The sequence below is a fragment of the Engystomops pustulosus genome, unplaced genomic scaffold (assembly GCF_040894005.1).
Source record: "Engystomops pustulosus unplaced genomic scaffold, aEngPut4.maternal MAT_SCAFFOLD_87, whole genome shotgun sequence".
Taxonomy (NCBI): Eukaryota; Metazoa; Chordata; class Amphibia; order Anura; family Leptodactylidae; genus Engystomops; species Engystomops pustulosus.
The window spans coordinates 151392-178998 of record NW_027284974.1 but is presented as its reverse complement, the minus strand read 5'-3'; the positions used below and the strand labels follow the sequence as shown (position 1 = coordinate 178998).

Below are 27607 nucleotides of genomic sequence, written 5' to 3'. Positions count from 1 at the left end.
GTGTACATGCACAGCACAAGTACCTCTATACTGTGTGTACATGCACAGCACAAGTACCTCTATACTGTGTGTACATGCACAGTACAAGTACCTCTATACTGTGTGTACATGCACAGCACAAGTACCTCTATACTGTGTGTACATGCACAGCACAAGTACCTCTATACTGTGTGTACATGCACAGTACAAGTACCTCTATACTGTGTGTACATGCACAGTACAAGTACCTCTATACTGTGTGTACATGCACAGCACAAGTACCTCTATACTGTGTGTACATGCACAGCACAAGTACCTCTATACTGTGTGTACATGCACAGTACAAGTACCTCTATACTGTGTGTACATGCACAGTACAAGTACCTCTATACTGTGTGTACATGCACAGCACAAGTACCTCTATACTGTGTGTACATGCACAGCACAAGTACCTCTATACTGTGTGTACATGCACAGTACAAGTACCTCTATACTGTGTGTACATGCACAGTACAAGTACCTCTATACTGTGTGTACATGTACAGCACAAGTACCTCTATACTGTGTGTACATGCACAGCACAAGTACCTCTATACTGTGTGTACATGCACAGCACAAGTACCTCTATACTGTGTGTACATGCACAGCACAAGTACCTCTATACTGTGTGTACATGCACAGCACATGTACCTCTATACTGTGTGTACATGCACAGTACAAGTACCTCTATACTGTGTGTACATGCACAGTACAAGTACCTCTATACTGTGTGTACATGCACAGCACAAGTACCTCTATACTGTGTGTACATGCACAGTACAAGTACCTCTATACTGTGTGTACATGCACAGTACAAGTACCTCTATACTGTGTGTACATGCACAGTACAAGTACCTCTATACTGTGTGTACATGCACAGCACAAGTACCTCTATACTGTGTGTACATGCACAGCACAAGTACCTCTATACTGTGTGTACATGCACAGCACAAGTACCTCTATACTGTGTGTACATGCACAGCACAAGTACCTCTATACTGTGTGTACATGTACAGCACAAGTACCTCTATACTGTGTGTACATGCACAGCACAAGTACCTCTATACTGTGTGTACATGCACAGCACAAGTACCTCTATACTGTGTGTACATGCACAGTACAAGTACCTCTATACTGTGTGTACATGCACAGCACAAGTACCTCTATACTGTGTGTACATGCACAGTACAAGTACCTCTATACTGTGTGTACATGCACAGCACAAGTACCTCTATACTGTGTGTACATGCACAGCACAAGTACCTCTATACTGTGTGTACATGCACAGCACAAGTACCTCTATACTGTGTGTACATGCACAGCACAAGTACCTCTATACTGTGTGTACATGCACAGCACAAGTACCTCTATACTGTGTGTACATGCACAGTACAAGTACCTCTATACTGTGTGTACATGCACAGTACAAGTACCTCTATACTGTGTGTACATGCACAGTACAAGTACCTCTATACTGTGTGTACATGCACAGCACAAGTACCTCTATACTGTGTGTACATGCACAGCACAAGTACCTCTATACTGTGTGTACATGCACAGCACAAGTACCTCTATACTGTGTGTACATGCACAGTACAAGTACCTCTATACTGTGTGTACATGCACAGTACAAGTACCTCTATCCTGTGTGTACATGCACAGCACAAGTACCTCTATACTGTGTGTACATGCACAGCACAAGTACCTCTATACTGTGTGTACATGCACAGTACAAGTACCTCTATACTGTGTGTACATGCACAGCACAAGTACCTCTATACTGTGTGTACATGTACAGCACAAGTACCTCTATACTGTGTGTACATGCACAGTACAAGTACCTCTATCCTGTGTGTACATGCACAGTACAAGTACCTCTATACTGTGTGTACATGCACAGTACAAGTACCTCTATACTGTGTGTACATGCACAGCACAAGTACCTCTATACTGTGTGTACATGCACAGTACAAGTACCTCTATACTGTGTGTACATGCACAGTACAAGTACCTCTATACTGTGTGTACATGCACAGCACAAGTACCTCTATACTGTGTGTACATGCACAGTACAAGTACCTCTATACTGTGTGTACATGCACAGCACAGTACTACTGCTCCTGCTATATAGTAATGCCCTGCTGCTGGATATACATGGACGGCTTTCCATTTATATCTTTTTAAGTGTTTATTCAAATATGTCACCAAATATCTGGTAAACGCACGATGCAAGTGTGTGACCTCTCGCTAGATCAGTATCTGCCATCTGGTCGGATCGAGGGACTCACCAATGCTGAACCCCAAGACGTCTTACAGATCCCCTGGATCCTCACCTTTAGTGAACGCTTGATGGTAGAGAAAAGCAGCAGCTGATAGAAGGATCACAGTGAGTAATGTCAGGATCACAGCAGCGACAACCGTCCCCGTGTTATCTGCTTTCTCTGTAATCACATGGAACATATAAGAACAACATGAGATATGCACCAGTCTACATCTATATATATATATATATATATGGTAGCCGTGCCAGAGCCTCTGTTACACATGAGGGGAGGGCACTGACACTTGTATCTATTGGTGGGTCAATAAATGACACCGATACATCTCCCAAGTTCAGCTGTATTCCTACTGCGTTGATATTGAAGAACAGAAAAACTCTACTGTACATCCTATCACATAGAATCTACTTCCCACAACATGTAATATATTTTTTTCCTAGAAAACATGTCCTTGACCCTCTTGATGTACAAAGTATCAGCTGTCACAGCATCATGTGGCAGAATGTTCCACAGTCTCACTTCTACTTCAGTAACGAATCTCTATAATGATGGTGGGGCCACGTTACATCTAGATGTAGAGGAGGCCTCCTTATCCTGGTTACCAGCTTAGGGGGATAGGTCCATTCACACATCTGCACAGTATAATAAGGTCACCCCTTAGTAGTTTGATATCCTGTCCTTGCACTATAAACCTATAAACCACTCATTCCCTCAATAACCTTGGTGGCTCACCAGTATAACAATGTCCTTATACAAGCTGTCTACAAGTATACATAATGTTACACGTGTAGTGTCATGATTGGTATGAGGAGAAGATCTAGTTCTCTCCAGGGGTCTCTAGTGTGTTCTAAAAGTCTTCTCACCCCTTTAACATTTCCTCATTTTTATGTTACATTGTGTCAGGCCTCGGGGTCAGTGAACCCGGACGACGACACTAGCCGACACCTGGGACTGGAATCTAAGTGGCACCCGGTCTTTACCAGAGCCCGCCGTAAAGCAGGATGGTCTTGCTGTGGCGTGGTGCCACCAGATTGTTCCACAGGTGCGACCTGTCCATGGTGGCAGCTAAGGTCGAGGTACAGGAATGTTAGGCAATCTCGTGGTCAGAAGCAGGCAGATGTTCAAAGCAGGTGGCAGAGGTGCTAAGTCAGGGTCAGGTCCGGGGTCACAACGGGAGGCCAGAGCAGGATCGCGGGGAAATAGCTTTCTCGTTGACATGTAGCTCAAAGATCCGGCAGGGGTTGATGGGAGCAGCCGGTTTAAGTAGGAAACCCAGAAGTGGCCAACGCTAATCAGCAGTGCGCTTGCCCTTTAAATCTTCAAGAGCCAGTGCACACGCATCCTAGAAAGCAGGGAAGGAAGCGTTGACCTTCCGGGGCGGAAGCAGGAGAATGATGGCCGGGTAGGGCGCCACCACGGAGAGGGGCTTGGTTGTGCCTGCGATCCGAGACGTGGACACCCGAGACACCCATGACAGTACTACGCTGACTAAGGTCCAGAATATATTCTTCTGGCCTGAAACCCTTCCAGTCAACAAGGCAGAACCGCTTACCTCTCACGGTCTTCATGTCCAGTACCTCTTTAACCTCGTAGACATACGTGGAGTCAACCTTTTGGAGCAGGAGGAGGAGATTGCTGAGAGAAGCGGTTCAAGATGACAGGTTTCAGGAGGGAACCATGGACGGAATTCGGGATTCGCATTGTAGGAGAAAGGATGGAGCTTGTACGCCACCGGATTAATATGTTTAATCACTTCAAACAGATGTATCTGGAAAATAACCATACCTTGTCACCCTGCAGAAGACAGGAGGAGTCCAATGCTTCTTATCAGCCTGGGTCTTGGTGTCGCCTGTGGCTTGGAGAAGAGACATACTGGTCTGTTCCCAAATTAATTTGAGATCCTGCACCAGTTCCTCTACTGCAGGAACCTCCGAGGGACTAGACAGAGGAAGAGGAGGACGAGTGAATCGACTGCAGACCACAAAGAAAGGAGCTGCTCCAGCAGACCCAGAATCCATGGAGTTATAGCAGAATTCAAATTCAGCCCATGGTAGCAGACAGGACCAGTCAACATGACGGGCTGAGAGGAAGTGGCAGAGGTAACAGCCCAGAGTATGATTCACCCTTTCTTCCTGACCATTTGACTGGGGGTGGTAACCAGAAGAAATGTTTTACTTGCAGCTGGTTACACAAGGAACGCCAGACACAAACTGGACCCCTCGGTTGGATACGATGTGTTGAGGAAGTTCATGCTGCCGAAAGATATACTGGAAGAACAAACTAGCAAGAGAAGGAGCAGAAAGAAGGCCTGGAAGAGAAACAAAATGGGACATCTTGGAAAACCGGTCAGTGACAAAGTCCATAGCCACGTGTGACCACAGGTGACTGGGTATCGGCAACGGAAGCAACAGGCTTATTACTGGCACAGGAGGTGCAGGATCCCACGAAATCCCGGACATCTTTGACCAGGTCAGGCCACCAGTAGTAGCAGGAGATCAGGGCCACAGAGCGTTGTACCGCAGGGTGCCCAGCCAGATGCGAAGAATGTCCCCAAGACAGAATCTTCTTCAGGAGTGCAAGTCGGACATACATCTTGCCGGGAGAAAGCTGCCGAAGATCCACCTGAGCGGCAACAACCAGTTGTTGAGGAGAGATAATGGGGAAAATTTACTTACCCAGTCCTGTCGCGATCCCCGATCCGAACAGTCCGATGAAGATGAAGTCCCGTGCGATTCACGAAGCTCGCGCACCCGAGTTCCTGCATCTGTCACTTCCCCGCAAGGGGTCCGCCGGAGTTCACTTTTTTCTTCCCGGTGCTTGTAAGTGCGTGTCTTGCGACACAATTTGAAATGTTAAATCCCGCGCGTTGACCTTGCTAAGCCCGCGATAGTTAACACAAGGACGGAGGGAGCTGTCCTTCTTGGTCACGAAAAGAAGCTTGCGCCAGCTAGAAAGGAGGATTTGCATATGAAGCCTCTCTTCAGGTTCTCTTTAATATGCTATGACATAGCAGAAGTCTCTGGAACTGAAAGAGGATAAACACGGCCTCTAGGAGGAGAGGCACCTGTTAGGAGATCCACAGGACAATCATAGGGACGGTGAGTCTCTGCTTGTTTTTTAGGGCCTCCAAGGGCTTGGGAGTCACGGAGGAAGCCAGGACAGGTAGAGACGCTACCATGCAGAGGGACAGACAATATGATCCCCAGCAAAGGATCTCCCCTGTCTCCCCAGTTAAGGACCGGTGCGTGGAGTTGCAGCCACGGGAGACCTAGCAGAAGAGATGAGGTGGAGAGTGGCAGCACGCAGAAGAACAGTTTAGGAATCTGACGTTGAGTGACAAGCAACTGTTGCAGCATGGCAAGGACTTGTCCTAGCTGTTCTCCTTGCGAAGCAATCTGCTGGGACTGCTGGACCACAACGGTGGTAAGATCAGCCAGTTTCGGAAGCTGCACCTTGGCGGGGTCCATGGCCGGATCTTACTGTCATGGCTCAGGGTCAGTGAACCCCCTGGCCTAACACGGATGATGACACTAGCCGACAACTGGACCGGAATCGAAGTGACACCTGGTCTTAACCAGAGCCCGCTGCAAAACAGGATGGTCTTGCTGCAGTGTAGTGCCACCAGGTTGGTCCGCAGGTGCAACCAGCTCGTGGTGGAAGCCGGTTAAACCAGGAAACCCTGGTTTATTGAAGTTTGTATCTTATTGAAACTTTATGTTGTTTCCATGGATATTTTGGGGAATTCACTAAAAGAAATTCATGCTTTTAAAAATGTTTTCAACTTACAAAACCGAAAAGTGTGGTGTGACACGGATATGTATTGAGATCGGGGGCGCTGAAGCAGGACACACAAGACTCCAGTATTCTGGATGCTGTCAGATTAGATGTGGTGTGATATAATATTCAGAGTCCAGGGTGATTACTGGATCGTTCTCCTCTCTGGGATTTTACATCAGTTTTTGTGGGATGAATAAGAGATTGGGATCCACCAGCACATATCAGACCTGATGCTCTCTGTTATAACCTATTGGGTAGAATAGAGTCACTCACCTGTTACGGTCAGAGTGAAGTCCCTCGTCAGGTCGTGGGGCAGAGATCGATGCTTCACCACACAGGAATACTTATAGCCGCTATCATCCATTGTAGGATATAAGGTCAGCTGACTGGTAACATTATACGTCCCATCGGTATTATTTACGGCCTCCCCGCTGCAGGTGCCTCGCTCCAGGGCCACACATTTAGAGGAATCTTTCTCGTAACGCATCCAACGAATGGTAATATCTTTAGGGTAAAACTTAGTGATGTCACACGACACGACTCTCTCACTTCCGATCTCCACAGTGACGGCGTCTCCGGGGGTCAGGACAGCGGAGGGGACAGCTACACGAGAGAAGACAATAAGATCCCATCAGAGATACCACATACATACATAACGTCTGGTGTCACCTATATTGCCCCTGTGTGACTCACCTGACACCTGCAGAGAGCTCTTCCCATGATCTCCCTCCGGGGTGACTATCACCGTGCAGGTGTATTCTCCATCATCACTGAACTGCACCCGCGGGATGTGAAGTGCAGCGTTCCCCCTCCGGATATCCTCCTCCTCCTCCATGTAACATCCTTCTCTATAGGCCTCATGGGCTCCGGGTACAAACTTGTACACCTCAGTGTTCTGTCCGTTCAGGGACTTTCTCCAATACACATTAATAGTATTCTTGGAAGTAAGTTCTGAAAATTCACAGGGGATTGTCACATTCTCATCTCTCATGACGGAGATAAGCGGCGCCTTCATAGTGACTCTCAGCCCATCTAGAGAAAAACAACAGGGGAGATATTAGAGGGTGCACAGGTGTCTGTCAGGATGGGGCACGTTCCCCTGATACAATGTTACCCCCGACACAATGTTACCCCCGATTCAACGTTACCCCTGACACAATGTTACCCCGGATACAATGTTACCCTGACTCCTCCTGCTTTCTGCAGCTCATCCCTCACTTATTTCCTTCTATTATACTCTGTGACAGGGACAGTGAAGATGAGACTGCACTAACACCTCAGAGAACAGTGGTAGCTAGTAGGGTCAATGATTTAGGTAGAAGGGGCAGAATGTGTAGCTAAGAACTTACTGGGTTACGGTCTCCCTGCTGCCAGGACGTGGTGGTGGGTGACGCTGGAGAAGTGTCCATGTGAGAGCTAACACTGGCGCAATTACTAGTCTCCTATCTGAAAAGAAGATAAGTCTCTGTCTCTGCAGCAGGTAAAGGCAAGGCTTAAAGGGATATTTCCATCTTATCACCAGGGTTAGAGTTACAGAAGCAGAGTATCACCGTCGCGCTCAGCTGTTTCTGTAACTCCCGACCACTAACAAGCGGCCGGCACGAGGTTATTCCGTTCTCATCCTCGACGGCTGAAGAACCAGTGAAGAGTTTGGTTTCTAGAGATGAGATCTGGTGTTTTATTGTGAGATAATATTTGGACTTAAATGAAAGGTCTAGAAGAAGGTGAAAGCTGGAGGTAACGTGAGCGTCTCATAACCCGAAACCTGATGTGATTTATGTCTCATGTTACTGCAAAATGCGGATCAGAGCAGCTCTAATAGGTTTAACATAATACATTTTTATATTGTCATTTTCCTGACTTTAGTGTCTGGGAGCGCTACTCGGTCACATTGCTGTAGTCCGTAATGGCGCCAAGGAAGGGTAGGGATTGGATGAGGAAGGGATTCAGGGGAAATAATTCTATATAACATAACCATCAATGTTATTTAGGTGTAAAAAGGCATCTAGACCCTTCTTGAAGCATACAACTTGTTTGTTGTATTCAGGCCAGCATTTCCTGGTGTGTTTGTTGCTGATAAACCAGCTTTGCAATGGGGGAGGGTGAAGAATGTTTGTTGCAGTTGTATGTGTTGTATTTTAGACTTGTACTAGACTAGAAACCATGGACATTAACCCGATGCTAGAAATGCTCCGTCCCCAATCTCTTCCCGATATTGGTGGAGGTCACATTACTGGGGATGGAATATAAAAAATAATCCACATATTACAGGACAGCTAGGAGTTTCCTTGGAAGGGCTTGAAGCTGTTAAACCTTTTGTAAGAGGACAAGTTGGCCTAAAGTTCATGGCGGGGAGATGTCACCCGGGTGGTCGGCCTCAGTGATGATATAAGTCATTGGGGGGGGGGATTTACTAATTCTACGAATGTCGGCATCGGAGATCAGTCTCCGGCTGCAGCTCGATGTAATAAAGTGGCGCGCGGCTGTCTGGACTGTTTGGACTTTTGTTTACAAAGTGAAAAAAGTTTAAGAGACAATAAAATCTTCAGTTCACTTTTACCCTGTACATGAGTCTGTGCTAAAACCAGTGACTACTTCTCACCAACCCCCACATCTCTTACTGTTAATGGCAAGCTCTAAGCGTCCGGGTGGATGATACCATAGAGCAGGACCCTGGGGCCAAGGGGCAAAAAAAAAAATACTTTGACCTATAGCGGCTGTTATCTATTTCCATTCTTCCCAGGTTCTCGCCCATTTCCTCATTGTTCCCCTCTTTTCGGCTTGAATTTTTTTACCTTAAAAGACAACATTATCCACCTCCGTATTGTGAACTTCCCACCACTATTACTTCCCCATTCTCTTACAATAAGTACTTTCGCCAACATCCACGGAGCTAATTCTACCAACAATGGCTATCGAAATAGATGGATAGAGGGAGAGATCTGAGGGATTATTCACCCTCTGAAATACTTCACTCCAGAACTCACAGATTACTGGGCAGAACCAGATTACACGAGTGAAGTCAGCTCCGGCCTCTCCGCACTTATTACAGATGGACGACTCCCTAATTTTCCTCTTGTATAAGTCGCTAGGAGAGGAGTGCAGCGTGTAAAGAATCTTATTCTGTATCAGTCTATGGTTTTCATTCATTGATCCCGTCCTGGCGTTTCTATAAATCCCGCCCCCCTCCTCCCTCGACATCACTCCTACCCGCAGAATACCCCCTAACCAAAAATGTATAAATACCAGCAATCACCCCCTTCACACAATTATGTGATCTTATTTCTAAGTGTTATTTTTTTCACGTGAACTAATTGAAAATATCTCAGAAAATCCTTTTCCCTTATTACATATTTTTCTTTCATAAAGTTAAAACTTACTATCCTTCTATTTTCTAATATCTGTGAAAAATGTCTAATACCCTTCCTTTCCCGAAAAATGTCATCTGGTAATGTCCCTCATTCCGGAAATTCCTGATTGTGCCATAGCGGAGTGCAGTCTAATATTCCATTAATGTGTAACATTTCCTTAACCTCTTTCCGACCCTTAAACTTTGCCCCCTTCATACTAACTTTCTTATCCTCCTTATAGCACATATTCTTTTCCAATGCTTCAAATGCCAAACTCGAGAGGTTGAAGTAGAAGATCTGGATCCGTCTTATCCTTCCAGCTCCCTACCCTAGATAGCTGAGCGGCAAGATAGTATCCGAAGAGAACGGGCCTCCCTATCCCTCCCTCTATAAGTGGCTTGTACCAATACCTAAGCTTAATTCTCACACTTTTTCTGCCCCAGATAAGTTCGTTAGACAAGGATTCCATGGCCTTAAAGAAAGAGTTCTCTATCCGAATGGGGCAGACTGCCAAGAAAAAAGGATTTGTGCTAAGAGAACCATTTAAGCGACTCTATCTGCAAAGGAAAGTGGCAGCTTGTCCCATAACTGTATCCTACCTCTTGTTTCCCTAATAAAAGGTCTTAAATTTAAAGTATTGAATTCCTCCATTTTTGCGAATATTTTAACACACAAATATTTGAGAGAATCTTTACACAAAGCAATTTCCCCCTTATACCCATCTAGAGGCAGCAGACAGGTTTTTTTCCAATTAATTTCAAACCCTGAACATTGGCCGAACTCCTTAACAATCTCCACTATCCTAGGCACCGACACTTGACTGCCCCCTCCCCCCCTAACTCCTGTAGCTGATCTGATCTTAATGGCTCAATAAAAATAGCAAAGAGGGGAGAGGGGGCAGCCCTGCCTGGTACTTCTTTTTTAAGAATAGGGTCCTGACTCTGTCCCATTACGGCGGCCTCAGCTTTTGGTGAACTGTACAGACTTTGCACCCATTTCATAAAGACAGGGCCGAAACCAAATCTGCGCATGACAACCCATAGAACCCTGTCAAACGCCTTAACTGCTCCTAATGACAGCACCGGGCGGAGGTCTCCCTCCTCCAGAGTCACAAATATTCACACTTCTTCCTGGGATAAACCCCTTTTGATCCTCATGACTGATATTGGTGATAAGTCTCTGAAGTCTTCGGCAAGTGCTTCTGCTAGGATCTTAGCGTCAGTGCTAATTAAGGAAATTGGTCTATACGACCCCATGTCAAGCAGATCCTTCTTGTTTTTAGGGATTATACGTGCCCCTGCCATGGTTTCAGAGTCCCTCCCTCTCTTATAAGTTTCTTCCATCATATCTAACATCACAGGCAGCAGCGCTCTTTTATACCTCCAATAGAACCCAAACGGAAGTCCGTCCGGTCCTGGGCCGTGTCATTAGTACATGTGTCTATTGTTTCCACCAGTTCTATAAGGATGATTGGTGCTTGTAACGTATCTGCCTGTTCCTGAGATAAGCGTGGGAAGGTAATATCCCCCAAATATCCCTCAATCTCCGCGCAGCTTTTATTACATGGAGACTCGTATAGAGCCTTATAGAAAGTTCTGAATTTACCCGAATCTGATCGTGATTGTTATACAGTCTCCCATCCACTAGTAGCTGTTACAGTCTTATTTCCCCGGCTGTCCTCCTTCCGGAAAGTTAGATTGTCCAGAGAAGAAAATCTTATGTTGAGATTTCTCCACCATAAACCTTTGTATTTTTCTTTTGCCTCAATGTATCTATTATTATTTTCGACACCTCCTCCGCACTCTACCCGCACTCTACCCGCACTCTACCCGCACTCTACCCCCACTCTACCCGCACTCTACCCACACTCTACCCGCACTCTACCCGCACTCTACCCGCACTCTACCCACACTCTACCCGCACTCTACCCGCACTCTACCCGCACTCTACCCGCACTCTACCCGCACTCTACCCACACTCTACCCGCACTCTACCCGCACTCTACCCGCACTCTACCCCCACTCTACCCGCACTCTACCCACACTCTACCCGCACTCTACCCGCACTCTACCCGCACTCTACCCACACTCTACCCGCACTCTACCCGCACTCTACCCGCACTCTACCCGCACTCTACCCGCACTCTACCCTTTCTCACAGCTTCTTCTTTCCTTTTAATTTCCTTTTTAGCTAAATGAATATTCCGCGAGAGTGCATGATCCGAAATCAGAATCTGTTCGTACCTCATCGCTGTGACTTCCCCCAACATATCTTGACTAACCAAACCATGATCTATCCTGGACAGAGTATTGTGTGTTTTACTATAATAAGAAATACCTTTCTTGATCCGTATTTTGCCCTCCAAACATCATATAACCCGATGTCCTCACAAAAGTTGCTAAGTTGAAGGCCTTCATTACCTTTTATCCTTTGTTACCCTATGATATTCAAGGGGAATTGGGCGTTATCAAGCTGTGCGAATTAGGCAATAGAAGTTTTTTATCATTTCTTTTTATTGAATACAGGTAGAAAAACGAGTTACAAAGGAACAGAGGATCGCGAAGTCTCACCATAGCAGCACACCAGAAGAAAAACACTGGATCAACAAGTTCAACATGTCTTTATGTAAACTAGCTCCGCTAACATGTTTTTTAAATTTAAGTTTGAGAACAGAAAGGGCAAAAGCAGAAAGACTAAGATAATCAGGCCCCGTTAGCCACAAGGGGCCATTTAGGGCTCTAGGGGGTAGAAGGAAAAAATTAAATCCACAGATAACTAAGAGTGAGGCAATAGCCAGAAGGGGAAAAACAAGGGGGGGGGGAGTGTAGGTGGGATATAAAGGGTGGGGAAACCGAGGGGGGGAAGAGGAGGCAGAGCACTGTCAAATGAGGCATAGTAGTAGTAATTCCAGAGTTAAAGCAGGTCTCTATATTCAGAAGACGATTTGAATTGAATCCAGGGTTGCCACGTTTTGTGGAACTTGTCATAAGTCCCATGGACAGAAGAAGTGAGATCTTCCATGTACATGAGATCGTTGACTTATGCCACTCACATTGCCACGGTTGGTGGTAGTTTGTTTCCACAGCAGCGGGATGCAGGCTCTCGCAGCGTAGTCAATATAAGTGAATTGTTCACACTTCTTCCTATATATTGGTCCGGCCGCTCATGCGGAGAAGCATGCGCAATCATACATGCGGATTTTGTTAGTAAGGAGGAGAACCTTTGACAAATCGTGACAAAAATATGTTAAACCCTGTCGCAAAAAATTGCGATTCAAACCGTTTCCTCTGCATTGATCCAATCATGCGTGCAAACTATGAGTATATATTATACACCACAATACTCCCTTATGCTTTCCGCTTTGGCTCAGGTACATGCATATATGAGTATAGTTCAATTATCCAACAGACTTCAATTAGGGTTTTTATAAGTCATAGTTCACTCTTGTTCCTCCTCTTAAATCCGGCTGCAGGTGATATCGAAATAAGTATTATACCGTGGCTACAATAGTGCTGCTATAAATCAAAGTTCACACTTAATCCTCATCTTTAGCTGCCTCCGGGGCCTATGTGCAGTGTTGTGGGGGGGGGGGGGGGGACACTGTAGGTTGCTCCGGGGCGCAGTATACCAGTGCTTTAACTGTTTCCAGGGCCTATGTGCAGTGTTGCGGGGGGGGGGGGGGGCACTGGGGGTTGCTCCGGGGCGCAGTGTGCCAGTGCTTTAGCTGCATCCGGGGCCTATGTGCAGTGTTGTGGGGGGACTACTGGCTGGGGGACACTGGGGGTTGCTCCGGGGCACAGTGTACCAGCGCTTTAGCTGCCTCCGGGGCCTATGTGCAGTGTTGTGGGGGGACTACTGGCTGGGGGACACTGGGGGTTGCTCCGGGGCGCAGTGTACCAGCGCTTTAGCTGCCTCCGGGGCCTATGTGCAGTGTACCAGCGCTTTAGCCACCTCCAGGGCCTATGTGCAGTGTTTTCCTGGCTAGGCCATGATTCCGATGACCTGTTGTGTCTGGATGAGCGGCACAGGGGGCGCCCCGCTGGGGGACATTCACCACTGCTGGCAGAAGTTTGGTGCTTAGTTTGTGTGGTGATAATGGTCATAAAAAAGGTTCCATTTGTAAAATAGAAAAACTTATTAAAAGGGCACAATATAAATAGAAGTTAGAATAACTGTGCTGTGTGATATTGGCTTTCTATTATAGCAGATTTTTCTAGCCTTTTTGGTATATGTTTTATTTTTATTTTATTTTGAAATATGATTCTATGAAATATGAAAAAAATCTCCTGAATCTTCTCTGCCTGTCCTGTCCTATTGCCTGGACTCTGACTGCGCACAACCTCTGCCTGGACTCTGACTGCGCACAACCTCTGCCTGGACTCTGACTACGCACAACCTCTGCCTGGACTCTGACTACGCACAACCTCTGCCTGGACTCTGACTGCGCACAACCTCTGCCTGGACTCTGACTACGCACAACCTCTGCCTGGACTCTGACTACGCACAACCTCTGCCTGGCCTCTGACTGCGCACAACCTCTGCCTGGACTCTGACTACGCACAACCTCTGCCTGGACTCTGACTACGCACAACCTCTGCCTGGCCTCTGACTACGCACAACCTCTGCCTGGACTCTGACTGCGCACAACCTCTGCCTGGACTCTGACTACGCACAACCTCTGCCTGGACTCTGACTACGCACAACCTCTGCCTGGACTCTGACTGCGCACAACCTCTGCCTGGACTCTGACTACGCACAACCTCTGCCTGGACTCTGACTACGCACAACCTCTGCCTGGACTCTGACTACGCACAACCGCTGCCTGGACTCTGACTGCGCACAACCTCTGCCTGGACTCTGACTGCGCACAACCTCTGCCTGGACTCTGACTACGCACAACCTCTGCCTGGACTCTGACTGCGCACAACCTCTGCCTGGACTCTGACTGCGCACAACCTCTGCCTGGACTCTGACTGCGCACAACCTCTGCCTGGACTCTGACTACGCACAACCTCTGCCTGGACTCTGACTGCGCACAACCTCTGCCTGGACTCTGACTACGCACAACCTCTGCCTGGACTCTGACTGCGCACAACCTCTGCCTGGACTCTGACTACGCACAACCTCTGCCTGGACTCTGACTACGCACAACCTCTGCCTGGACTCTGACTACGCACAACCGCTGCCTGGACTCTGACTGCGCACAACCTCTGCCTGGACTCTGACTACGCACAACCTCTGCCTGGACTCTGACTGCGCACAACCTCTGCCTGGACTCTGACTACGCACAACCTCTGCCTGGACTCTGACTACGCACAACCTCTGCCTGGACTCTGACTACGCACAACCTCTGCCTGGACTCTGACTGCGCACAACCTCTGCCTGGACTCTGACTGCGCACAACCTCTGCCTGGACTCTGACTGCGCACAACCTCTGCCTGGACTCTGACTGCGCACAACCTCTGCCCATTGCTACAGTGCTGATACTGTGGTCATGATAGTTAGAACTGCTGCCTCATCTGTGTTTCTGACAATACCAGTGGCTCTGGTTTGGGTCTCTCCACTCTGGGATCAGGCTGATCCTCTGACCAGGCACCGGCAGGACCTTTTGGAGAGTTTTTGGGGAGCATCCATCTAAAAGTATCAGTAACCTATCCAATCCTAGGGACGTGTTCACATTACCCACTCACAGGTGCACTATTATCACTCCCTGCTTTGCACCTGATGATGAAGTGACCTGTCTGCTATAAGGCCTTGGTCACATTATTACACGCCCTGATGTGATTATAATCTCTAGATTTCCTAACTTTACTACCTTATAATGTGTCCTCATTCAGCCACTGATGAGCATCAGGATACAATATATAACACAATACTCCTAATGTCCAGTCTGTGTGTCCAGTAACCTTCCCTTCTACTTAGTTAATGTTAATCTGCCCCCCCCCCCCTGCCAGTGCGATTTAACCCTTTCAATTGAAAAAAAAAAACGCAAACCTCCCGGATCTGAATTATTATTTTTTTAAAGGTGCTGAGCCCCTGCGACTCATGAGACCTTCTCTAATGTCCCTACAATGCTCGGCTATTCTGGTTATAATGTAACGTCCTGTCCTTCCCACATAACCCATAGGACAAGTACATAGCAACAAATATACAACATTAGTAGTGTCACCATTCATGTCCTCATGTCATTCTATTGTTTGGCCATGAATTTCTGGATTATTGCACAATGTATTTTTCTGTTTCGTTTCCTTCCATGCTTTACATTCTACAGACTTTTCTCTGTTCCTGTTGCTATATACATATACCCTGTTTCCCCTAAAATAAGACATCCCCCAAAAGTAAGACCTAGTACAATTTTGCTCCGGGCTAGAAATATAAGGCCTCCCCTGAAAATAAGACCCAGCGTCCGCCATTGCAGCAGCTCACCCCACGCTGTACATTAGTATTAGGAAATCTTTTAGATGCTGCAGAAGGTTGTGACATGGAGAAGAAATCATGGAAGTAAATCACCGGCTGTGGCGCTGCAGATGTGATCCCAGCAGCCACCAGGATAAGAAGGGTCATTTATGGGAAGTGCTTTTACTAAACATCAGAGCCCGGGGCCAATGATTCTAATAGAAATGGAGTCACAAGAAATACAGAAGGAAATTCAGAGTTTGGAGAGTCATAAGAGAAGTAGATTTTTCGTTCAACGATAAATGTAAATTCTTGTTCATGGAAAGATAAGACATCCCCTGAAAATAAGACCTAGCGCCTCTATAGGAGCAAAATTTAATATAAGACACTGTCTTATTTTCAGGGAAACAGGATATATATATATATCCTCAGCTATTTGTATGTCCCTTAGTGCAGGAGCTTTACAAAACACGACTGTAGGTTTTTCCGTGAGTTAGGCTCCTATCGTAGGGTGTCCCCGCAATATGTGCCAATATTTACGTATAATGGACCGAAAATGTGGTGACAAACAAAGGGTTAATTGTGTTTTCATCTGTATCACCTTCTTTCATATTCGTTTCTACTTCTAAAACTAATTTTTCCAGATAAATGGCTTCTTAGTAATTTCTGTTTGTTCTTTTCTACCCCTCTCACGTGTGCACTTCCCTTCTACCCCTCTCACGTGTGCACTTCCCTTCTACCCCTCTCACGTGTGCACTTCCCTTCTACCCCTCTCGTGTGTACACTTCCCTTCTACCCCTCTCGCGTGTGCACTTCCCTTCTACCCCTCTCACGTGTGCACTTCCCTTCTACCCCTCTCACGTGTGCACTTCCCTTCTACCCCTCTCATGTGTACACTTCCCTTCTACCCCTCTCACGTGTGCACTTCCCTTCTACCCCTCTCGTGTGTACACTTCCCTTCTACCCCTCTCACGTGTACACTTCCCTTCTACCCCTCTCGTGTGTACACTTCCCTTCTACCCCTCTCGTGTGTACACTTCCCTTCTACCCCTCTCACGTGTGCACTTCCCTTCTACCCCTCTCACGTGTACACTTCCCTTCTACTCCTCTCATGTGTACACTTCCCTTCTGCCCCTCTCGCGTGTGCACTTCCCTTCTACCCCTCTCGTGTGTACACTTCCCTTCTACCCCTCTCACGTGTGCACTTCCCTTCTACCCCTCTCACGTGTGCACTTCCCTTCTGCCCCTCTCGCGTGTGCACTTCCCTTCTACCGCTCTCACGTGTGCACTTCCCTTCTACCCCTCTCACGTGTACACTTCCCTTCTACCCCTCTCATGTGTGCACTTCCCTTCTACTCCTCTCATGTGTACACTTCCCTTCTGCCCCTCTCGCGTGTGCACTTCCCTTCTACCCCTCTCGTGTGTACACTTCCCTTCTACCCCTCTCACGTGTGCACTTCCCTTCTACCCCTCTCACGTGTGCACTTCCCTTCTGCCCCTCTCGCGTGTGCACTTCCCTTCTACCGCTCTCACGTGTGCACTTCCCTTCTACCCCTCTCACGTGTACACTTCCCTTCTACCCCTCTCACGTGTGCACTTCCCTTCTACCCCTCTCGCGTGTGCACTTCCCTTCTGCCCCTCTCGCGTGTGCACTTCCCTTCTACCGCTCTCACGTGTGCACTTCCCTTCTACCCCTCTCACGTGTACACTTCCCTTCTACCCCTCTCACGCGTGCACTTCCCTTCTGCCCCTCTCGCGTGTGCACTTCCCTTCTACCCCTCTCACGTGTGCACTTCCCTTCTACCCCTCTCACGTGTACACTTCCCTTCTACCCCTCTCACGTGTGCACTTCCCTTCTGCCCCTCTCACGTGTGCACTTCCCTTCTGCCCCTCTCACGTGTGCACTTCCCTTCTGCCCCTCTCACGTGTGCACTTCCCTTCTGCCCCTCTCACGTGTGCACTTCCCTTCTACCCCTCTCGCGTGTGCACTTCCCTTCTACCCCTCTCGCGTGTGCACTTCCCTTCTACCCCTCTCACGTGTGCACTTCCCTTCTACCCCTCTCACGTGTGCACTTCCCTTCTACCCCTCTCACGTGTGCACTTCCCTTCTAACTCTCTCACGTGTACACTTCCCTTTTACCCCTCTCACGTGTGCACTTCCCTTCTAACTCTCTCACGTGTACACTTCCCTTTTACCCCTCTCATGTGTACACTTCCCTTCTACCCCTCTCACGTGTGCACTTCCCTTCTACCCCTCTCATGTGTACACTTCCCTTCTACCCCTCTCATGTGTACACTTCCCTTCTACCCCTCTCACGCGTGCACTTCCCTTCTACCCCTCTCACGTGTGCACTTCCCTTCTACCCCTCTCGTGCGTACACTTCCCTTCTACCCCTCTCGTGTGTACACTTCCCTTCTACCCCTCTCACGTGTGCACTTCCCTTCTAACTCTCTCACGTGTACACTTCCCTTCTACCCCTCTCATGTGTACACTTCCCTTCTACCCCTCTCACGTGTGCACTTCCCTTCTACCCCTCTCACGTGTACACTTCCCTTCTACCCCTCTCACGTGTACACTTCCCTTCTACCCCTCTCACGTGTACACTTCCCTTCTACCCCTCTCACGTGTGCACTTCCCTTCTACCCCTCTCACGTGTGCACTTCCCTTCTGCCCCTCTCGTGTGTACACTTCCCTTCTACCCCTCTCGTGTGTACACTTCCCTTCTACCCCTCTCACGCGTGCACTTCTCTTCTACCCCTCTCGTGTGTGCACTTCCCTTCTACCCCTCTCACGTGTGCACTTCCCTTCTACCCCTCTCACGTGTGCACTTCCCTTCTACCCCTCTCATGTGTGCACTTCCCTTCTACCCCTCTCACGTGTACACTTCCCTTCTACCCCTCTCACGTGTACACTTCCCTTCTGCCCCTCTCACGTGTGCACTTCCCTTCTGCCCCTCTCACGTGTGCACTTCCCTTATGCCCCTCTCACGTGTACACTTCCCTTCTACCCCTCTCACGTGTACACTTCCCTTCTACCCCTCTCACGTGTACACTTCCCTTCTACCCCTCTCACGTGTGCACTTCCCTTCTACCCCTCTCGTGTGTACACTTCCCTTCTACCCCTCTCACGTGTACACTTCCCTTCTACCCCTCTCACGTGTACACTTCCCTTCTACCCCTCTCACGTGTACACTTCCCTTCTGCCCCTCTCACGTGTGCACTTCCCTTCTGCCCCTCTCACGTGTACACTTCCCTTCTGCCCCTCTCACGTGTGCACTTCCCTTATGCCCCTCTCACGTGTGCACTTCCCTTATGCCCCTCTCACGTGTGCACTTCCCTTCTACCCCTCTCACGTGTACACTTCCCTTCTACCCCTCTCACGTGTACACTTCCCTTCTACCCCTCTCACGTGTACACTTCCCTTCTACCCCTCTCACGTGTGCACTTCCCTTCTGCCCCTCTCGTGTGTACACTTCCCTTCTACCCCTCTCATGTGTGCACTTCCCTTCTACCCCTCTCACGCGTACACTTCCCTTCTGCCCCTCTCACGTGTGCACTTCCCTTCTGCCCCTCTCGTGTGTGCACTTCCCTTCTGCCCCTCTCGTGTGTACACTTCCCTTCTACTCCTCTCGTGCGTACACTTCCCTTCTGCCCCTCTCGTGTGTGCACTTCCCTTCTGCCCCTCTCGTGTGTGCACTTCCCTTCTGCCCCTCTCACGTGTGCACTTCCCTTCTACCCCTCTCACGTGTGCACTTCCCTTCTACCCCTCTCACGTGTGCACTTCCCTTCTACCGCTCTCACGTGTGCACTTCCCTTCTACCCCTCTCACGTGTACACTTCCCTTCTACCCCTCTCATGTGTGCACTTCCCTTCTACCCCTCTCACGTGTGCACTTCCCTTCTACCCCTCTTATGTGTACACTTCCCTTCTACCCCTCTCATGTGTACACTTCCCTTCTACCCCTCTCACGCGTGCACTTCCCTTCTACCCCTCTCACGTGTGCACTTCCCTTCTACCCCTCTCGTGTGTACACTTCCCTTCTACCCCTCTCGCGTGTGCACTTCCCTTCTACCCCTCTCACGTGTGCACTTCCCTTCTACCCCTCTCACGTGTGCACTTCCCTTCTACCCCTCTCATGTGTACACTTCCCTTCTACCCCTCTCACGTGTGCACTTCCCTTCTACCCCTCTCGTGTGTACACTTCCCTTCTACCCCTCTCACGTGTACACTTCCCTTCTACCCCTCTCGTGTGTACACTTCCCTTCTACCCCTCTCGTGTGTACACTTCCCTTCTACCCCTCTCACGTGTGCACTTCCCTTCTACCCCTCTCACGTGTACACTTCCCTTCTACTCCTCTCATGTGTACACTTCCCTTCTGCCCCTCTCGCGTGTGCACTTCCCTTCTACCCCTCTCGTGTGTACACTTCCCTTCTACCCCTCTCACGTGTGCACTTCCCTTCTACCCCTCTCACGTGTGCACTTCCCTTCTGCCCCTCTCGCGTGTGCACTTCCCTTCTACCGCTCTCACGTGTGCACTTCCCTTCTACCCCTCTCACGTGTACACTTCCCTTCTACCCCTCTCATGTGTGCACTTCCCTTCTACTCCTCTCATGTGTACACTTCCCTTCTGCCCCTCTCGCGTGTGCACTTCCCTTCTACCCCTCTCGTGTGTACACTTCCCTTCTACCCCTCTCACGTGTGCACTTCCCTTCTACCCCTCTCACGTGTGCACTTCCCTTCTGCCCCTCTCGCGTGTGCACTTCCCTTCTACCGCTCTCACGTGTGCACTTCCCTTCTACCCCTCTCACGTGTACACTTCCCTTCTACCCCTCTCACGTGTGCACTTCCCTTCTACCCCTCTCGCGTGTGCACTTCCCTTCTGCCCCTCTCGCGTGTGCACTTCCCTTCTACCGCTCTCACGTGTGCACTTCCCTTCTACCCCTCTCACGTGTACACTTCCCTTCTACCCCTCTCACGCGTGCACTTCCCTTCTGCCCCTCTCGCGTGTGCACTTCCCTTCTACCCCTCTCACGTGTGCACTTCCCTTCTACCCCTCTCACGTGTACACTTCCCTTCTACCCCTCTCACGTGTGCACTTCCCTTCTGCCCCTCTCACGTGTGCACTTCCCTTCTGCCCCTCTCACGTGTGCACTTCCCTTCTGCCCCTCTCACGTGTGCACTTCCCTTCTGCCCCTCTCACGTGTGCACTTCCCTTCTACCCCTCTCGCGTGTGCACTTCCCTTCTACCCCTCTCGCGTGTGCACTTCCCTTCTACCCCTCTCACGTGTGCACTTCCCTTCTACCCCTCTCACGTGTGCACTTCCCTTCTACCCCTCTCACGTGTGCACTTCCCTTCTAACTCTCTCACGTGTACACTTCCCTTTTACCCCTCTCACGTGTGCACTTCCCTTCTAACTCTCTCACGTGTACACTTCCCTTTTACCCCTCTCATGTGTACACTTCCCTTCTACCCCTCTCACGTGTGCACTTCCCTTCTACCCCTCTCATGTGTACACTTCCCTTCTACCCCTCTCATGTGTACACTTCCCTTCTACCCCTCTCACGCGTGCACTTCCCTTCTACCCCTCTCACGTGTGCACTTCCCTTCTACCCCTCTCGTGCGTACACTTCCCTTCTACCCCTCTCGTGTGTACACTTCCCTTCTACCCCTCTCACGTGTGCACTTCCCTTCTAACTCTCTCACGTGTACACTTCCCTTCTACCCCTCTCATGTGTACACTTCCCTTCTACCCCTCTCACGTGTGCACTTCCCTTCTACCCCTCTCACGTGTACACTTCCCTTCTACCCCTCTCACGTGTACACTTCCCTTCTACCCCTCTCACGTGTACACTTCCCTTCTACCCCTCTCACGTGTGCACTTCCCTTCTACCCCTCTCACGTGTGCACTTCCCTTCTGCCCCTCTCGTGTGTACACTTCCCTTCTACCCCTCTCGTGTGTACACTTCCCTTCTACCCCTCTCACGCGTGCACTTCTCTTCTACCCCTCTCGTGTGTGCACTTCCCTTCTACCCCTCTCACGTGTGCACTTCCCTTCTACCCCTCTCACGTGTGCACTTCCCTTCTACCCCTCTCATGTGTGCACTTCCCTTCTACCCCTCTCACGTGTACACTTCCCTTCTACCCCTCTCACGTGTACACTTCCCTTCTGCCCCTCTCACGTGTGCACTTCCCTTCTGCCCCTCTCACGTGTGCACTTCCCTTATGCCCCTCTCACGTGTACACTTCCCTTCTACCCCTCTCACGTGTACACTTCCCTTCTACCCCTCTCACGTGTACACTTCCCTTCTACCCCTCTCACGTGTGCACTTCCCTTCTACCCCTCTCGTGTGTACACTTCCCTTCTACCCCTCTCACGTGTACACTTCCCTTCTACCCCTCTCACGTGTACACTTCCCTTCTACCCCTCTCACGTGTACACTTCCCTTCTGCCCCTCTCACGTGTGCACTTCCCTTCTGCCCCTCTCACGTGTACACTTCCCTTCTGCCCCTCTCACGTGTGCACTTCCCTTATGCCCCTCTCACGTGTGCACTTCCCTTATGCCCCTCTCACGTGTGCACTTCCCTTCTACCCCTCTCACGTGTACACTTCCCTTCTACCCCTCTCACGTGTACACTTCCCTTCTACCCCTCTCACGTGTACACTTCCCTTCTACCCCTCTCACGTGTGCACTTCCCTTCTGCCCCTCTCGTGTGTACACTTCCCTTCTACCCCTCTCATGTGTGCACTTCCCTTCTACCCCTCTCACGCGTACACTTCCCTTCTGCCCCTCTCACGTGTGCACTTCCCTTCTGCCCCTCTCGTGTGTGCACTTCCCTTCTGCCCCTCTCGTGTGTACACTTCCCTTCTACTCCTCTCGTGCGTACACTTCCCTTCTGCCCCTCTCGTGTGTGCACTTCCCTTCTGCCCCTCTCGTGTGTGCACTTCCCTTCTGCCCCTCTCACGTGTGCACTTCCCTTCTACCCCTCTCACGTGTGCACTTCCCTTCTACCCCTCTCACGTGTGCACTTCCCTTCTACCGCTCTCACGTGTGCACTTCCCTTCTACCCCTCTCACGTGTACACTTCCCTTCTACCCCTCTCATGTGTGCACTTCCCTTCTACCCCTCTCACGTGTGCACTTCCCTTCTACCCCTCTTATGTGTACACTTCCCTTCTACCCCTCTCATGTGTACACTTCCCTTCTACCCCTCTCACGCGTGCACTTCCCTTCTACCCCTCTCACGTGTGCACTTCCCTTCTACCCCTCTCGTGCGTACACTTCCCTTCTACCCCTCTCGTGTGTACACTTCCCTTCTACCCCTCTCACGTGTGCACTTCCCTTCTAACTCTCTCACGTGTACACTTCCCTTCTACCCCTCTCATGTGTACACTTCCCTTCTACCCCTCTCACGTGTGCACTTCCCTTCTACCCCTCTCACGTGTACACTTCCCTTCTACCCCTCTCACGTGTACACTTCCCTTCTACCCCTCTCACGTGTGCACTTCCCTTCTACCCCTCTCACGTGTGCACTTCCCTTCTGCCCCTCTCGTGTGTACACTTCCCTTCTACCCCTCTCATGTGTGCACTTCCCTTCTACCCCTCTCACGCGTACACTTCCCTTCTGCCCCTCTCACGTGTGCACTTCCCTTCTGCCCCTCTCACGCGTGCACTTCCTTCTACCCCTCTCATGTGTACACTTCCCTTCTACCCCTCTCACGTGTACACTTCCCTTCTACCCCTCTCACGTGTACACTTCCCTTCTACCCCTCTCACGTGTACACTTCCCTTCTACCCCTCTCACGTGTGCACTTCCCTTCTACCCCTCTCGTGTGTACACTTCCCTTCTACCCCTCTCACGTGTGCACTTCCCTTCTACCCCTCTCACGTGTGCACTTCCCTTCTACCCCTCTCACGTGTACACTTCCCTTCTACCCCTCTCACGTGTACACTTCCCTTCTACCCCTCTCACGTGTGCACTTCCCTTCTACCCCTCTCACGTGTACACTTCCCTTCTACCCCTCTCACGTGTGCACTTCCCTTCTACCCCTCTCACGTGTACACTTCCCTTCTACCCCTCTCACGTGTACACTTCCCTTCTACCCCTCTCACGTGTACACTTCCCTTCTACCCCTCTCACGTGTGCACTTCCCTTCTACCCCTCTCGTGTGTACACTTCCCTTCTACCCCTCTCACGTGTGCACTTCCCTTCTACCCCTCTCACGTGTGCACTTCCCTTCTACCCCTCTCACGTGTACACTTCCCTTCTACCCCTCTCACGTGTACACTTCCCTTCTACCCCTCGGGTATTAGAGTCGGGTGCCAGCTGTAACGTTCAGGAGCCGGTGCCAGAGCATGACGTAATAGTACTGCAAAATGTGGGAACGCCCCTCCCGCCATGCAGTATTATTACCTCAAATGTCGGGAAGGGGTTAAAAAAATTAATTCTGTGTGGTATAAAGGATATGTTAGAAAGGCGATCTATGAGGATAGGGTCATTTTGCCCACTTCCAAGATGGCCACCGTGATGTCTGAGGTGTTTGTGCACATGACAGGAAATCGAACCCTAGCTCACTTCCTGTGGGCGTGCTTAGCGGCTCCTGCATCGTTTGGAAGGCGGTGCTGGATCCGTGACGCTGGCGCCGGATTCTGAGGTGTTGTGGACGCTTCCTGACATGCGCCGCAACAAAACACCTCACTGGTAATGACCTCCACCTGTATACGGTCTTTATACGGTTCTGTGGCACATTGTTCTGGCACCTCCTGACGAAGCAGGGTGCGAAACGTGCGTGGGGTGTTGGGACAGCGTGGTCCTGGACCTGTGGAGCGTGGCCTCTGGTTGGTTGTGTTGTAGAACTGCTGCTGTGATATCTATGATGTTACCAGGACCTTGTTATATGATAACTCCCCGTCCGGATATTATCACACTGTTGGTCTGTGGGTTTTTCATGGGGTGTTTATACTTTTCTCTGGTCATTGTGTGTGACTGATGTGATGAGTAAAGATTATGTCCCATATGAAGTATCGGTTACTCTACTTATTCTGCACTATTGAGGGGTTTTTGGTAAAATATTAGTTGAGTGGCGCCAGATTCATGAAGAGCGTGCGCCATAAATCCGTAATCCAGCGTCCCCTGCACGCTACACAGGACACCCCGCGCGCTACACAGGACACCCCGCGCGCTACACAGGACACCCCGCGCGCTACACAGGACACCCCGCGCGCTACACAGGACACCCCGCGCGCTACACAGGACACCCCGCGCGCTACACAGGACACCCCGCGCGCTACACAGGACACCCCGCGCGCTACACAGGACACCCCGCGCGCTACACAGGACACCCCGCGCTCGGTACTGTTCATAGTAAATGAGCCTCATTATGTCAGAGATACAAAGTAGACCTGATGTTATCTCCTGTATAGTCAGCAATTCTCTGCAAATCAGTAGAGACAGACAATCCGCCTGCGCTCCGACGCTTTCATCGCTCTCGTAGAGGTGACAGTCAGAGACACCCGAGTAACGGAGCTAATCAGGGGATGGAGGAGCAGTGGCAAGTGATTGCTCAGACATTTTTCCCATGTGGCGAGGAAACTTCTGCTCTTTTGCCTATGAGTAAAAATAATTTTTTTTAAGGGGAAGCAATTACCGCTTAGAACCAGTCACGAGGGGTCGGAGAACGAGCAGACAGCCAATATCTTGCCACCGTTTTTCTGGCACAATACAAAGTTTTGATAAGAAAAGCACATTGGGTTGGAGCAGCTCCGGATCCACTAGGACAGTGGTGGCGAACCTGTGGCACAGGTGCCAGAGGTGGCAGTCAGAGCCCTCTCAGTGGGCACTCGGGCTGTTGCCCCAGCAAAGAATTCACAAGACAGGGCTTAAGAGATCCTCCTGCAGGCCCAGGTAGCCCAGACGTGACACACTCAGCATTCTTTTAAAGTGAAGCCTCTGGGTCTACCGGAGACTGCAGGAAGAGACGGTTTGGACATGGGCGGATTATCATTGGCGCCATTGAAGCTCCTGCTCTTAGCTCCACAATTCTTCCTGGTTAGTGGGTTGTCAAGGGATCTGCAATGGCAATCTGAATTTTCTCTCCCTCGGGACCGTTGAAAGCTGCAGCACAGAGCAAGAAGATTTTGCTGTGTTGGCACGTTGCAATAAATAAGTGTGTCTGGGTTGCAGTTTGGGCACTCGGTCTCCTAGTTGCAGTTTTGGGCACTAGGAGGAGGTGAACGGGGGATGGGCAGGGGGTGGAGCTAGTGGTTCACTGGGGGATGAGAGGGGTTATGCTGGTATGAACCCGGGTATTGACTTTCGGTCCCATAGGGCTGCTGCTGCTCGGCCGTTATCATCGGCTGTGGAGATGGTGTAACATGTCAATCCCAGGGGTCAGTAGGCCGAACAACGGTTTTGGCTACTGGTGGCGCTACTTTCCCTTTTTCTTCTGCAGGCTCCCCAAGTGAACAATGGCGGCGCCACATGCGGATCAAGAGAAGAAGATCCGAGCATAGATCCAGCAGCCATCACCACCGAAGCATGGCAAGGCTTAGTCCCGGCAGCGCTTCGGACTCTGCTTCATCCTTTTCATCTTCCTCATCATCTGGTGACCGCCCTAAGGACGTTACAAGACCGGAGGTAGCCGCAGACACAAGCCTGGAAGTGCTCGTGGTCTGGTACAAGTGGCCAACTAAAGCCAGCAGCAGCAGGAGATCACGAGGCTTCTCGGCAGTGGGAAAGGCCTCCACCCCTCATTGGAGGCACCCCCCATGGTTGTCGGGACGCCAAGATCTGGTGAGTTCTCCTGCTTGAATGCATAGTCAACTGCTAAGACTCAGGCGGAAACTGACTTAGAAGCTTCTTAGTTTGTTAAAATCATTTATAGGTCAGTTAGAGAAGAAAAACTACACTCCGGCAGTCGTGGCCGTTTCAGTGGCCTTGCTCTTGGCAAAGGGACTGGATGAGATGCCAGGTTTACGTTTCTACATTTTGTGGTGTTGCTCCTTCGGGTACTCACCTGTCCACAGAAATAAGGTAAACAGTAATAAAACCAGAATTTTTTGATATTTGGTCCTTGTTCCTGTGCCGCACGTGGCTACCGATAAGAAGCGGTCTTTCGTAAAAGGATTGGAGCGGAAACTGGCTCCTGGGTTTCTCAGGGCCACCACATGTTTATGTCATGGGCCTGAGCTGTTTGTTTATTCAGACACGATATATGGCGTCCACAAGCTGCATGAGGGTGCCGCGTGGTTGTGTTATGATGAAGATACCGTCGTCGCCTTGTCCGGTCACATGCTATTGGGAGGGCGGCCATGGTGACGCATGTGTGGTTGCAACTTTCCCAGGAACACCTCAGCGGGGGCCAGTGGCGCATCAGCCCACGGGTGCCTGCTGGTCCTTTAACAAGGGGCAAGGTATATCTGTACCCTCATGCAGGTTTCACCATGACCGTTCCATATGTGCAGGGAACCACTCAGCAGCGCCGTGTTTCAGGAGGGCCAAATCCAATAGAAAATTACCCAAGACTGGGCAATTACTGTATATATACCCCCAGCACCGGGCAGTTACTGTATATATATCCCCCAGCACCGGCAGTTACTGTATATATATCCCCCCAGCACCGGGCAGTTACTGTATACACCCCCAGCACCGGGCAGTTACTGTATACACCCCCAGCACCGGGCAGTTACTGTATATATCCCCCCCAGCACCGGGCAGTTACTGTATATATATCCCCCCAGCACCGGGCAGTTACTGTATATATATCCCCCCAGCACCGGGCAGTTACT

The 27607-nt window shown here is 49.9% G+C and overlaps 1 protein-coding gene and 1 long non-coding RNA gene across 2 annotated transcripts in view; one reads left to right on the top strand and one right to left on the bottom strand.

Annotated features, from left to right (window-relative positions):
• LOC140106908 (uncharacterized) overlaps window positions 1–27607 on the bottom strand; it is an 82984-nt gene that overhangs the window by 55004 nt on the left and 373 nt on the right. Inside the window, exons 2-4 of the mRNA XM_072131546.1 lie at window positions 6768–7106; window positions 6348–6677; window positions 2352–2459 (exon numbers count right to left, since the gene is read on the bottom strand). Of these exons, the coding sequence (XP_071987647.1) occupies window positions 2352–2459; window positions 6348–6677; window positions 6768–7089 (760 nt within the window). The 5' untranslated portion in view covers window positions 7090–7106. The remainder of the gene's footprint in view (window positions 1–2351; window positions 2460–6347; window positions 6678–6767; window positions 7107–27607) is intronic.
• Window positions 24283–26882, top strand: LOC140106911 (uncharacterized). Its single transcript, XR_011850899.1, has 2 exons — window positions 24283–24521; window positions 26272–26882. It is a non-coding gene; the product is annotated as an uncharacterized lncRNA (long non-coding RNA).